Raw genomic sequence first — 14,916 nt, forward strand, 5'->3', positions numbered from 1 at the left:
TTGACATCGTCAGCTCAGTGTGCTGTGGCAGTCAAAAAAGCAAACAGAATGTTGGGACTTATTAGGAAGAAAATGGTGAATAAAACAGAAAATATCATAATGCCTCTGTATTGCTCCATGGTGAGACAGCACCTTGAGTACTGTATACAATTCTGGTCGCCACATCTCAAAAAAGATATAGTTGCACTGGAGAAGGTACAGAGAAGGTCGACCAAAATGATAAAGGGGATTGAACAGCTCCCTTATGAGGAAAGACTAAAGAGGTTAGAGCTGTTCAGCTTGGAGAAGAGATGACTGAGGGTGGATATGATAAAGGTCTATAAAATCATGAGAGGTCTAGAATGGGCAATTGTGAATTGGTTACTTGCTCTTTCAGATAATAGAAAGACTAGGGGGCAAGTCATAAAGTTAGCAAGTAGCACATTTTAAAACTAATCGGAGAAAATTTTGTTTCCATTTAGCGCACAATTAAGCTCTGGAATTTGTTGCCAGGGGATGTGGTTAGTGCAGCTGGGATTAAAAAAGGTTTGGATAAGTTCAAGGAGCAGAAGTCTATTACCTGCTATTAATCAAGTTGACTTATAGCCTCTGCTATTACTGGCATCTGTAGTGTTTGGGTACGTGCAGCCTGGATTGGCCACTTTTGGATGCTGGGCTGGATGGACCCTTGGTCTGACCCAGTATGGCAACTTCTTATGTTTTAATGGACAGAGGAGTTCACAAAATACAGCGACACTCAGAGCAGGGGGAACAACAGTTCTGGGCTAAGTCTTATCATTTTGATGCAACACGCTTTAAAAACTCCACAGGGGGCCTCCCTTTTCAAAATTTGCTTGCAAGTTGATGGATGCAAAGTATCGAAGAGCCTGCAAATAATGCAGCCAGTTTAGAAATTGTTCCAATGGTAACATAGTTCATGACAGATGAAGACAAGGTGGCCTGCCTAGTTGTCCCTCTCAGCCATACAAGCTTTAAATCCTGCTGGAGATTGCTCTTTATCCAAGTCAGTTTTCTGGTCTCTTGTTTTTGTCCCTCTGCTTATTCCTGGGGGAATTCTGCAAACTTTATATTTGTCAAAATAACACAATATACAGCATAGTCTTTGAGTAATTAACTTAATGTAATACCGAAAAAAATCATTATTCAAAGATGCAGAGTTTAAAATATTTTGAGCAGAATTCCCTTAGAAAAACACTGTAGGCGTGTCCCTTCCACCTGCTCTTCTCTGTTTCCTGGCCAGAACCTTTCACTCTGCCCTCTCAGGCTCTAACTTCTGTCTCCCCTGCTACTCCAGGCTCAACACCTTCCTCAATCTCCAGCCTGCAGCCCATTCACTCCTAGAATTTGACCACTCTCTCATACAGCCTTTTCACACAGTCTGTGTCTATCCCTCTCTCCCTAGGGGCTTCACACAGGCTCCCTCTCGCTTGCGTGCGCCTCCTCACACAGGCAGGCTTGATCTCTCTCTTGCGCGCACACACACACACACATATGCACACCCTCCTCACTCAGGCTCGCTCTTTCGGCGCGCACTCGTACACCTCTGCACATAGGCACTCTCACTCCCAGATGGTGGGTATCTGTGTTTCCTCATCATCCGATGATAATGGAATTGGTGTGGAAGGCACCGGACCTATAGGTGCTCTCGGTTCCATCGGTGCAAGCGCTACGGGAATTGGATCGGTGACCAGCTCGGGGACTGGTACCGGCATCGATGGAAGCCCTGAAGTGCTTTACCGATGGCCTCTTGGATCAAACCAATTCCTCACGGAAGCCTGGGGCGTGAAACCCTGGCACTGGAGTAGAAGACAGCACTGGTGTAACAGGAGGGTCCACTGGTGAAGGTGGAATCGCGGATCCCGGCACCACTGAAGGTGGGGAACGCCTCAGTGACCCGGTCGCATTTTCTGGACGGGGCTTCTTTGTTGGTGGCTGTTGACGTCGATGCAGAGGACTTGCCTGGATCTTCAGACTGAGCCTTGCGATGATGGTGTCGACGTTTTTCACGATGATCCCCTCTGTCCTTTTCTTGAGGAGGCAAGGAGGAAATCGACACCTTTGAAATCGTCGATTCCCTCCTTGCCTCGGCTTGGACGAAGTTGGAGTCGGAGTTTTTGACTAAAAGAGAAACTCCATTTTCTCTAAACGAGCCTTACGGCCCTTTGGTGTCATTTTGGCACATTTGGTGCAAGTTAGGACATCATGGTCGGACCTCAAACACATAAACACAGACCCTGTGCGGGTCAGTGATGAACATTGTTAGAGTACAGTCGGGGCACCAACGAAAACCCGATGCCATGAATCTGACAAAAATTTAGCTGTGGGGTGGTCTATGGCCGGTAGGCCCTGAAGGGAAAAACTCGACAGGAATCGACCGCAACAAGGGTAAAACCTTATCTTTCGACCGCAGAGTATGAATATCGATAGGGAGAACCCCTATGGGGTAGAATATTTTGAAAAGCTCTGTGAGGAAAATTCCTGTCAGAAATCCCAAGAGAGCTGCTTAACCCGCATGGCTAGTGCTGCGCGGAAAAAAGAAGACTCTGCTGGCTGCAGGGTTAGTGCCATGCTGGACATGCCCAGTAGGTGCCAGTCAAAGTTTTAGAAACTTTGACAAAAGTGTTCCATGATTGGGCTCCATCCTGTGATGTCGCCCATATGTGAGGGCTAACATCCTGATGTCCTGTGAGAACACCTGTTACAGGTAGCTTTTTTCCCCCCACTATAACGTTAGAGCTAATGTAAATTATTTGCAAATTTGGAGAAATGAGAAAATCAGCAAAGTAAGGTAGAATATGGTTTTCAACGTGTTTTTAATTGGCACACATACACACCTTGTGCCTGTGACTGAACATTATTATATTAATGAAAAATCTTTCTTTTCTTTGATCCTAAATCTTATTTTATATAATTGGGGCCCTTTGTTTTCCGTTTTTTTTTTTATTTTATTTGTTTAGAGGGGTTTAGCAACGTTTCCTACAACAAGGACAAACATGATATGTACTCTGAGAAATGTCAGGTCATTATTTTCCACTGATTTCTCCCAGTTTTGTTCTTGTGGTAATAAACACTGATAAATTAAAGTGATTAGGAATTTTGAAACAAACACAAAAATACAGGATACTAGTGGTATGAGATTGCTCATCCGTTGCCAGGCAGAATCCTGCTGCCCCTCTGCCAGTCTTCGCACCACTCCAAGACCTTGCTCCCTCTTCCGCCCTCCCCCCACCTGATTTATTTGGGTGTTCAGGCACCCTCATCCTTTGCATTAACCTGTGCATTTCCCTTTGACCTGGCGAAGGGCGCATAGTCTTACAAGATTCTCACAAATGCTCTGTTAGTCCAGTAAAAGGTATCGTAGGACTTTTGTTGTTCTTGTTGACACTTATTTCTGTCATGCATATAAAATATTCATCCGAGTGCTAGGGTTAGTTGAGAGGTTTTTTTTTTTTGGGGGGGGGGGGGAGAATAAGGAGGTTAGCGTGTATCTCTATGTATTGCTTTTGTAAATCAAAACGTTAAATATCTGTAGGCTTGGGTGCTGTTGCCCCAGAACTCAGGAACCCCTCAGTGCCTGCACTCAAATAGTGTGTGTCTCTTGCACCACGAGGTTTTTCAGGTTGTACAGAAGAAAACGGACCGTTTTTATTAAGGCTGAAAGAATTGGAATGTCTCTCTGAGGATTTCGGTTGCTAAAATGTAACTCAACCAAGCACTTCTAAGTAGCAGAGGAGGTCTATTCTGTTTCTTGTATTTTTCCTTAAAACTGCTCTAACCAGGCACACTTTTTTGTTCCAGTCCATGTCTTTAAATCTGAAAAAAAAATACTAGTAGATGTAATGCTACCTGATGGACTAGAGGTTCTTTGATTCCATCATTTCTTGCTTACTCTGTTATGTACTTTTATTCCAGTTTTTGGCAGCTGGAGACCACTTGGTGCACCACTGTCCCACTTGGCAATGGTAAGTAAAAACAAGAGTCAAAACAGCAAAAGGAAAGGATAATTTACGAGGCCCGAGATTGTGTCCCATTCCTTGACTCGCTCTTGCAAGGGTTCTGAATCTGCAGCCGCCTCCGTGCCTCTGCCCTCTGGGAGACAGATGCAGTCTGAGTCACATCTTTCACTGGTATCTGCTTTAGTGCAAATAAAAAAAAAACCAACAACACACATTTTGGGTAATTCAGTTATTGGATAAAACAAAATCGACCTGAAGAGATGATGCTGGGGTTTTTAGGGGCAGGGTGCAGAGCATTTTCCTTCTGCTTCACTGAGCTTCCACTTCAAGTCAGAACCAGCCTCCTTTTTTATGTTATGATGCCGTGAGTCTTCATTCACAGCTACCCAGGAATTCCCTCCCCCACCCCCCCCCCCCCCCCCCCCCCCCCCCCCCCCTGTTTTTTTTTTTTTATATATCCTTCCTTGTAATTCGTTCACCCCAGCCATCAGGGATAGGAAATTATTTAGAAAATGTTGGCACCCCCAACTCAGATTGCAAGCTCTTTGGGGAAGTAACTTTGTACTGGAATTACTAATATTGCTGTAAGTTGCTTTCAGCATTATTTGAAAAGACAGGCTTAAAAGCCATATGATGACTATTTAGGAGCAAAAATGTTTTTCTTATTTTTATCTTTTGGGTTTTTTTGGCTATTTTTAAGTATGTGTGCTTTTTTCTTTTTTAATTTTGTATTTGCTCTTCTTTATGGTCTCTTCCCTTTCCCTTCATTCCTACTTCCAAGGACAGATTGACCATTATAGAAACATAGAAATGACGGCAGAAGAAGACCAAATGGCCCATCTAGTCTGCCCAGCAAGCTTCACACATATTTTCTCTCATACTTATCTGTTTCTCTTAGCTCTTGGTTCTATTTCCCTTCCACCCCCACCTTTAATGTAGAGAGCAGTGATGGAGCTGCATCCAAGTGAAATATCTAGCTTGATTCGTTAGGGGTATTAGCCGCCGCAATAAGCAAGCTGCACCCATGCTTATTTGTTTTACCCAGACTATGTTATTAGCCCTTATTGGTTGTTTTTCTTCTCCCCTGCCGTTGAAGCAGGGAGCTATGCTGGATATGCGTGACGTATAAGTCTTCTCCCATGCCGTTGAAGCAGAGAGCCATGCTGGATGTGCATCTAAAGTGAAGTATCAGGCACATTTGGTTTGGGGTAGTAACCGCCGTAACAAGCCAGCTACTCCCCGCTTTGTTAGTGCGAACCCTATTTTCTTCTCCCCTGCCGTTGAATCAGAGAACTTTGCTGTATATGCATTGAAAGTGAAGTATCAGGCTTATTTGATTTGGGGTAGTAACCGCCGTAACAAGCCAGCTACTCCCCTCTTTGTGAGTGTGAATCCTTTTTTTCCACATTTCCTCTTGCTGTTGAAGCTTAGAGCGATGTTGGAGTCACAGTAACCATGTGTATGTTTATTTAATAAGGGTATTGACTCCAGGCAGTAGCCATCATTCTGGCGAGTCACCCACTCTTCATTGGCAGCCTCTTGACTTTATGGATCCACAGTGTTTATCCCACGCCCCTTTGAAGTCCTTCACAGTTCTGGTCTTCACCACACCATTCGTACAATAGGGCAGTGCCAGAGAGCCCACTTTGCTGTAGCCTTGGATGGTTGGGGGGGGCAGTGACCCTTACTGCCTGGGGTTCAGTTCACTGTCAGTCTGCCCTTGCCTACCTCTCTGTTCTTCCACTCTCTCCAAACACTCTTGACTTCCCTGCCTCTTCACCCTGACCTGGAGCTCACAGGACAATTCCAGGCTACAGCAGCAGTAGATCCTTGGCCAAGGCTGAGCCGGTGACATTGGCAGTGGCAAAGCTTCCTGCCTAGTTGGGCACCTGACCTTGGGGCAGTGGCTTTTGGGTCTGGATTGGATCGTCTCTGATATTGGCAACAGCTCCTAGGCCTGGGCCATGCGTCTAATAGAAGCCTTGTTTGTTTTTTTTTGTTTTATTTTTTTCCAGCCTTGCAGCAATGCTCCTTAGCCAGGACCATAGACCACAGCTTTCTTTGCACTGTGGTAATGTGAGTCCGGAGTCTGTTTTGCTAGAAGTTGCTACTGAGTGATGACTGGCTTTCCCCTTCCAGGCCTGGCCCTCCAGAAAGCAGAAGCCTGACCTGAGAATCAAACCCGGGTCCTTCTGGGACACTGAACCAGCCCCTATTGTTTAAAATTGAAAGTCTCACCTACTTAACTAAGAACATAAGAAATTGCCATATCTGTCAGAGCGAGGGTCCATCAAACCCAGTATCCTGTTTCCAACAGTGGCAAATCCAGGTCACAAGTACCTATTCTAAATCAGATCTGCTGTGCAGATCCTCTTTGGAACCCCAAATACAATATTGTATTTATTTACAGTGATTTGTATTTCACCTATTATCAGGCCCTATTCTAGGTGGGTTAGAAGCACAGGTAGAACAAATTACAAAACATAAAATAAGTATGAACTGTTATACAGCAATAATCAAAAATAATGCACAGAATACGTTTTGTCTGGGCCTCAGGGATGGTAATTTTAAACAGCATCCATGCCTCCTGCAAGTTTTTTACCTTGTGGCTTGCTCCTTTCCATTTTTTCTCTACAAATTTCCTAATAAATGTATTTGTAAAGTGTAATGGCATGCTGTGCTTGCTCAGTGTATTTTGGTGTGGCTGAGTCTTGCAAGATTGACTGGGCGGCAGCTTGCATGTGGATTTTCTCTCTGATAACCTGCACACGCTTATTAAATTTGTTTCTGTGTTCTGGAATACTAACTGTGTAATTCAGACTGTCATTGGGTATGTAGTATTCATTTTACGAGCACTTTTTATGTTAAATCTGGTTTCATAAATCTGGCATGTGGAAAATTTGTGTTGGAGCCAATAAATATTCTACTTTAAAATCAAGGTAAGGAATTTGGATTGCTGTTCTGTCTGCTCCAGTACTTAAACATAGTGGGCAAGTGCCAAGTTGCAGTGACAGGAGTTTATTTAAATTGAGCTCTTGTAAGACTTACAAGCTGCTTTATTTATTTTTTTTAATTTTGAGAGAGTTTTATTAAATGCTATAAAAATGTAGCCTTAAGCATAATTTTTAAGAAATATATCAAAACATGTCACTAACCCTTCTCTGCATCCTCCCCAAAATCCTATAGGAAGGAATTTTCACATACAATTTAAAAAATAATAAAGTAAAAATATTTCCAGAGCTTATTAATTCAAAAAAACCCAGGAGCAGAGAAGTCTTGCAGAGGAACTGAAACAAATCTCAGTGAACCTGGAAAATGTAGTAAGTGAAATTGACAAACCAAAGAGTTGCAAATCATCTGGACCAGATGGTATACATCCCAGAGTGCTAAAAGAACTGAGAAATGAAATTGCAGACCTGCTATTGGAAATTTGTAAACTATCAATAAAAATCATCTATGGTACCTGAAGACTGGAGGGTTTGCCAATGTAACACCAGTTTTTAAATAGGGATCAAGGGGTGATCCAAGAAATTACAGACCAAGTCTATGTGCCAGGCAAAATGGTAGAAACTATCATAAAGAACAAAATTGCTAAACATATAGATAAACATAGTTTAATGGGACAAAGCCAATATGGAATGATGACAGAAAAGGACCAAATGAACCAAGCAGTCTGCCCAGCAAGCTTATGCCAGTATATTCTGCACTGTGCAGGTTACCCTCCTGCTTATGACTTTCCCAGACCATAAAAGTCAGTGCCCTCGGATGCTTTTTGAATCTAATTTCCCTTAACCCTTGCCATGGAAGCAGAGAGCAATGATGGAGCTGCATCAAAAGTATCAGGCTTAGTGATTAAGGGTAGTAAAAGCCACATCAGCAATTTGTTCCCCAAACCATAAAATTTGAGGTCCTTGTTGATTTCTGTCTGAATCCAATTCCCCCTTTCCCTCCTTGGATTTAGCCAAGAGAAGTCTTGCCTCACAAATTAGCTACACTTGTTTGAAGGCATAAATAAACATGTGGATAAAGGTGATCCAATTGATATAGTGTATCTGGATTTCCAGAAAGCATTTGACAAAGTCCTTCATGAGAGGCTTCTTAGGAAATTAAAATATCATGGAATAGGAGGCAGTCTCCTATTGTGGATTGCCAACTGCTTAAAAGATAGAAAACAGAGAGTAAGGTTAAATGGTACATTTAACCTTACTCTCTGTAATGGTAAAGGTTAAATGGTAATAATTAAATCAGTCACACCAAAAAAACCCACACACACCAACGGTGTATTCCAGTACACACCAATGTAAACAATCCAAAAACAACAAGTGTCCTGGTACTAAATTTTAAATAGCACCTAATACGCCAAACTACTTATGTATGACCCTCTATTCACGGGCAGACATTGTCAGTACTGCTCGTTTTGCATAGGGGTCACTAAACCTTTAATCAAATATAATTTTTTGTTGATTTTCAAAAATTTTTAGCAATTGCAATCGAGAATAAAAAAACGGATACTTATCCGCACTCGGAACCCAAACCCGACATGGCCATGTTTCGGACTTCTGTCCTGCTTCAGGGGAAAATATTCAAAAAGCCAATTCAGGTGGTAGAAAACATCTTCTTCTTTCGGCGAATTTACTCCGTGCCTATCCTGTTTGTCAACGCGGGCTGCATTTCACCCCGGGCTGCATTTCACCCCGGGCTGCATTTCACCCACTCAGCGGGGTGAAATGCAGCCCGCGTTGACAAACAGGATAGGCACGGAGTAAATTCGCCGAAAGAAGAAGATGTTTTCTACCACCTGAATTGGCTTTTTGAATATTTTCCCCTGAAGCAGGACAGAAGTCCGAAACATGGCCATGTCGGGTTTGGGTTCCGAGTGCGGATAAGTATCCGTTTTTTTTATTCTCGATTGCAATTGCTAAAAATTTTTGAAAATCAACAAAAAATTATATTTGATTAAAGGTTTAGTGACCCCTATGCAAAACGAGCAGTACTGACAATGTCTGCCCGTGAATAGAGGGTCATACATAAGTAGTTTGGCGTATTAGGTGCTATTTAAAATTTAGTACCAGGACACTTGTTGTTTTTGAATAATTAAATCAGAACATATTTCTGTTTAAAAGAATTATTTAATATATTCTGTTACAGTTATTTAGTTAAGCAAGTTATAAGTACCTAGTTAATCAGTTAACCTGTTACACTGTATCATGTCCTAACAAGGCTTGCCTTTAGACATCATGTTATATGTAAACCGATGTGGTATGCTAACTTGAATGTCGGTATAGAAAAATAAATAAATTAAATTTTCCCAATGGAGAAGGGTGACTAGTGGAGTGCCCCAGGGATCTGTTCTGGGACTGATGCATTTTAATTTATTTATAAATGACCTGGAAAAGGAAAACAAGTGAGGTGATAAAATTTGCTAATGACACAAAATTATTCAAAGTTGTCAAATCACAAGAGGATTGTGAGAAATTTCAAGAAGACATTGCAAAACTGGGAGACTGGGCATGCAAAGAAATTTAATGTAGACAAGTGCAAAGTGATGCACTTAGGGAAGAGTAACCCAAATTATAGCTACAAAATTCAAGGTTCCACTTTAGGAGTTACCACTCTGGAAAAAGATCTAGATGTTATTGTTGAAAATACATTAAAATCTTCTGTTTAATGTGCAGCAGCCAAGAAAGCAATTAGAATGCTAAGGAATTGAGAATAAAGCAGAGAATATCATAATGCCTCTGTATCACTCCATGATGTATCCTCATCTTCAGTATTGTGTTCAGTTCTGGTCACCACATCTCAAGAAAGATATAGCAGAATTAGAAAAGGTACAGAGAAGGGCGACCAAGATGATAAAGGGGATGGAACAGCTCCCCTATGAGGAAAGGCTGAAGAGGTTAGGACTCTTGGGGAGGGGGGGGGGATATGATAGAGGTCTATAAAATAATGAGTGGAATGGAACGAGTTAATTTTAATCAGTTTACTCTTTCGAAAAGTATAAAGACCAGGGGGGGACACAGTGAAGTTACTGGATAATACATTTAAAACTAATAAGAAAATATTTTTTTACTCAAAAGTATAATTAAGCTCTGGAATTCATTGTAGTGAAAGCTGTTAGTATTGCTGCGTTAAAAAAAAAAAAAAAAAAAGGTTTGGACAAGTTCCTGGAGGAAAAATCCATTAATTATTAAGGGAGAGTTGCAAACTCCACTGCTCGTTCTTGAGATAAGCAGTTTGGACTCTCTACCCCTTGGGATCCTGCCAGGTACTTGTAACCTGGCTTGACCACTGTTAGAAACAGGATATTGGGCTTGATGGACCCTTGGTCTGATCCAGTATGGCAAATCTTATGTTCTTATGAACCAAGACAGAAATTCCTCCTATTCCAGTCCAGAAGTGGTTTCCAGATTTCATCAACACATTTTCTTTCTTTTAATGCTCAACTGCCTACAGATCCCAGAACAATTGTATCCAAGCCTCTTGGAGATGCAAAAGGACTAATCCAAGTCACTAGCAATTCTCCTTGCGCAGCCAACATGTGCTTAATTTAAAGGGAAACCATTTTTGTTTTACTTGAAAACGAGTTCTCCCCTTTAAAGAGTCCAGCTGTAATACTGCAGCTATGCTGGCAGCACCTGTCATACTGGCTCATTTAAATGAATAAGTTTTAAATTAAAAAAAAAATCACCTCCTCCCTGATTCACTAGAACTGCCTGAGGCAATGCAGAATTGTTATAGATCAGAAACCAATGAAAAGAAGTAAAAATGCAATACTTATCCATACAATTAAAACCGCATCAAAATCACAAACCTAAACAGCTGTCCATCATTGCTCAGCCTTGTCCCACCACTAACTGGCTTAAAAAATCAATTGACTACGCATGCTCCCAAGTCTTGTCCCTTTTCTGGAAGGAAAGATGGCTTCACTCCAGCTGAACATCAGCGGGCCACGAATTCCAAAATGGAGGCACCACGGTCGAAAAGGCTGTAAACCATAATCTAATGCCTTTCATTTCATTGATACAAAACCACAAATAGTGACATATGTAAAGTTACAAATTTTATTTATTTTAAACCCCAAAAGCTCAATACTTAAATATTCTCAACATCACCCCAAGGAATATTTATCTAAAATCCCATATTTACTCACACACATTCATACCACACACTCACACTCATTTATATCTATTACCCCCCCAACATTTAAAAAATGTCTTCTACATTTTTGAATGTAGAAGACCTTTTTTAAATGTTGGGGGGGGGGGGGGGTAATAGATATAAATGAGTGTGTGGTATGAATGTGTGAGTAAATATGGGATTTTAGATAAATATTCCTTGGGGTGATGTTGAGAATATTTAAGTATTGAGCTTTTGGGGTTTAAAATAAATAAAGTTTGTAACTTTACATATGTCACTATTTGTGGTTTTGTATTTATAATTGTGTGATATATATTTGAGTAGCCAAAACAAGTAATATCTTTCATTTCATTGAAGCAAGATGCGACTAACCAAGATGTTCACACTCACTCAGGAGTTTACCAATTCAATTTCCTACTCAAGTAGTCAGGCCTTGCAGTGCTCTAAATGTCCAATCTAAAATCTGAAATTGTACTTGAGCTTCGATTGGGAAGCATGTAAAATAGGAGAAACTGGGGCCATGGGAGAAATCCCTGTAATTAACCGAGCCAGTGCAGGATTCTCAGGGAGGCTCATGCTACTGCCATTATAAATTAAATTAATGTCACAATGTCTGTCCATAAAGTTGCGCCAGTACCTAAACATGGTAAGCAGGTTGTCAACTGGCTCCAGATTTTCAGGACAGGCTAATCTGGTCCTGATTTTTAACCCATTGCATGCAAGGACTTGTAGTTCTGCTCTTCCCAATTACATGTCCTTAAAAGATCAAGACTACAAGCCCTTGCTTGCAGTGGGATAAAACCAGGACTGGATGAACCTGCCCTGAAAATCTGGAGCCAGTTGACAACCTTACATGGGTGGATGGGGTTGGGGTGGCATGAGTTTTATTAACTGAACTCTTAAAAGATTATTATGTAGTTGGTTAGTTTAAAAAAACAAACATTGTCCAAAACAAGTTTCCTGCCCTGAAAAGATCTTAATTCAACTATTACATTTCACCCATGTAAGCTTTTTTTTTTTTTTTTGGCAATTATTTTAAATTATTTTTTAATAACTTCATCATTTTTTTAAAAAAGCTCATATTTCACCTAGTTCCCTCCAGCACTCATTGTTTGAGCCTGAGGAACACAACCTATGAGAATGGCTCCTAAATTAACTCTTCCATGGTGATTTGAGTTGGCCACCATCCTGACAGTGGGATCCTCACGGTTGTATTAATGGCATTTTGCTACTTCTCACTGTAAAGCGAGCACTCAGTTATGTTGCCAGTTCTTGGTAATGGGGATTTATCTCAGCAGTCCTGAGACCACCTCAAGTCATGATGGGCCAGGTGCACTATAGGGGGGATTTCCCCATGTTGTGTCAATGGAGGGGAGACAAAGCATAGTACATCGTCCCTGCGCTAAGGCTGTGGTGGTTTCTTTTGGTTTGCACAGAATTAGCAACCTTGATACTTGACTTCTCTACCTGCTTGTTCTTTTTCTGTTTAAGGGCTGGTGGGGAGGAGTCAAAGGTCAAAGCTTACCTCCCAAAGGAAAAACAGTTTTTGATGACAAAAAATGGTAAGTCTGAACAGCCACGACAATGAGACTTGTAATAGGCCTGTAACCGGCGGATAATAAGGAGGGGACGATGGAGCTGTGTGTATAAAGAAGTGGTGGCAGGTGGGCTTGTCTTTCAGTAGATGTCTTTGCTCATCTCTGCAGTGCCATGCTACAAGCGGTGCAAACAGATGGAGTATTCAGATGAACAAGAAGCAATCATAGAGGAAGACGATGGTGACGGGGGATGGGTAGACACATTTCACAATGCGGGTATGTGACAGAAAATACCTAAAGAAACTTATTGGTTTGTTTTATTTATTTACTTTTTTTTTTTTTTTTGCATAAAAGGACAAGTGCTTAACATAGCTGGCCAAAATCAGGTGAATATAGTATGTTTTGTTTGAACATTGCCTAGTGTTTTATTTTAGGCGATTCATAGATCTGAATAAAGATAAAGCTGTATTTTGGGCTGAAAATCATCCTGAAACTAAGCTCTCTTAGAATTAGTGTGTTCAGCCGTCAGGTGCCTAAACGTTGCCTGCTAGCGCTGAAAATCAGCCCCAGCCAGCTTAAGTCCTCTCCGGGCTGATTCAAAATGAACTTGGGTCTGATTGCCCCCACTTACCCCTTCCCCTCAAAAATAAAATTGTAGGGGGCTGACAGCCTCCTGAGCCATCTGCCCACTCGAAGACCTGTAGTGGGCCAAGGATCCCCCCGGAGCCCCTCTCCCAGCCACCTGCCCGAAGGCTGAGGGGATTCCAGGGGGGCCTTGGCCTGCTACAGGGTTTTGACCGGGGGGGGCTTCAGGGGGACTGTTGGCCCCACATTTTAATTTTGAATTGGGAGGGAGGGATAAGGGGGAGGTTGGCTCAGCAATTTGATTTTGGATCCGGAAGAGGAATCTTGGGCGGGGCAGGAGGTGGCTGCCAACACGGATGCTTTACTTTGGCAGGAGGTATGAAGGATCTGGAGGCAGATTTAGGAGTCTAACTCCCTTCCTCTGACCTGATCCTGGTGCCAACTAAACCTGTGCATCTGAATTTAGGCACAGAGTACTGTCAGTTTTTTTTTTTTCCACTGGAGCCAGTTTAAGTGCTGAAAATGTGCCTCAGTGGCTATAGGTCAGTTATAGCCATTCTAGAGCAAAGGGGGCATAACACTTTCTAGGGCTATAGCAGGCAAATAAGGACCTGCTGTCCGGATCATTATTATTCTCAAGTTGTCTTTTTAAATGTAAAAAGAAAACAGAAATGCATTGAGTGTAACTTCATGTTTGCTGAGAGAACCTGTCATGCTACAATATCTCTACCAGTCCCATCTACTATAGGGGACAGCTTGAAGAAAAATCAAGTTCTCTGCTTTCTTTTCATCTCTTACCCCCCAGTCACCAGCAACAGTGTCCCTTATTTTATATCAACAGACTTAAGGGTTTCCACTTACTTTCCCATTACAAATGTATTTAAAATAGTACCCTAGGCATACCATGAGTCTTCCCTCACCACATTATCTATTAAACAAACAGCCGAATTCTCCCTCTTCTGTCAATATGTTTTCATTATTAGAGTTCAGGAGGATGTGGGGGGGTTTTTTTTTTGTTTTTTTAAAGTCCATAACTCAGTTGTTTCATCAGCTATCTGGATGTTGCAGAGCCTTGCATGTGGCTTTTATATCCATACATTTCTGACAATATACCTCTTTGGCTGGTTTTCAAAGTCTTAGGATTTTGGAAGATGGCAAAATTGCATCCCTGTGCTTTGCTCTCTTTAAAAATGATCCTACTGTAAGGACAATGGTGATATTTTGAATGCACACAAACATTTCAGAATATCAGACTGACCGTCCTTGGTGCCTGCAGACTCTCCAAGGGTTTTCAGAGTTGTGCAGGGGGATTTTCCAGCAGTGATGCAGATGTGTTGATGACTTTGGAGGTTGATGTGTCTCCTCATTTGCTGGAGACTCCAGCACAGGGCCAAAATGCTTCTAGCAAAACAGAGTGCTTGCAGGTTGTGATTCCTTTTATTTATTTATTTATTTAATATCTTTTATATACCGACGAACGTTGGGAACATCTCGTCGGTTTACAGAGAACAGAACTGAGCAACAGGCTTTACAATTATCGCATAGTTATATGAGGAACAGTAAAAACATACATACAATAACAGAGTAGATTATACAAGTAATAATTAACTAAGTGGGATACATGATTGAGGTTATCTAAACGGGGGGGGCAAAGAAAATCTGATAAATAGGAAGGATATCAATATTTGTAGGAGGCATAT

At 41.6% G+C, this 14,916-nt stretch overlaps 1 protein-coding gene across 2 annotated transcripts in view; it reads left to right on the forward strand.

Moving 5' to 3' along the window:
• ATG3 (autophagy related 3) overlaps positions 1–14,916 on the forward strand; it is a 70,705-nt gene that overhangs the window by 18,986 nt on the left and 36,803 nt on the right. For both annotated transcript variants that reach the window (XM_029603431.1, XM_029603430.1), the window contains exons 4-6: positions 3,913–3,962; positions 12,585–12,655; positions 12,800–12,907. In XM_029603431.1, the coding sequence (XP_029459291.1) occupies positions 3,913–3,962; positions 12,585–12,655; positions 12,800–12,907 (229 nt within the window). The remainder of the gene's footprint in view (positions 1–3,912; positions 3,963–12,584; positions 12,656–12,799; positions 12,908–14,916) is intronic.

This window comes from Rhinatrema bivittatum, chromosome 5 (genome assembly GCF_901001135.1).
Source record: "Rhinatrema bivittatum chromosome 5, aRhiBiv1.1, whole genome shotgun sequence".
In the NCBI taxonomy this organism is placed as follows: domain Eukaryota; kingdom Metazoa; phylum Chordata; class Amphibia; order Gymnophiona; family Rhinatrematidae; genus Rhinatrema; species Rhinatrema bivittatum.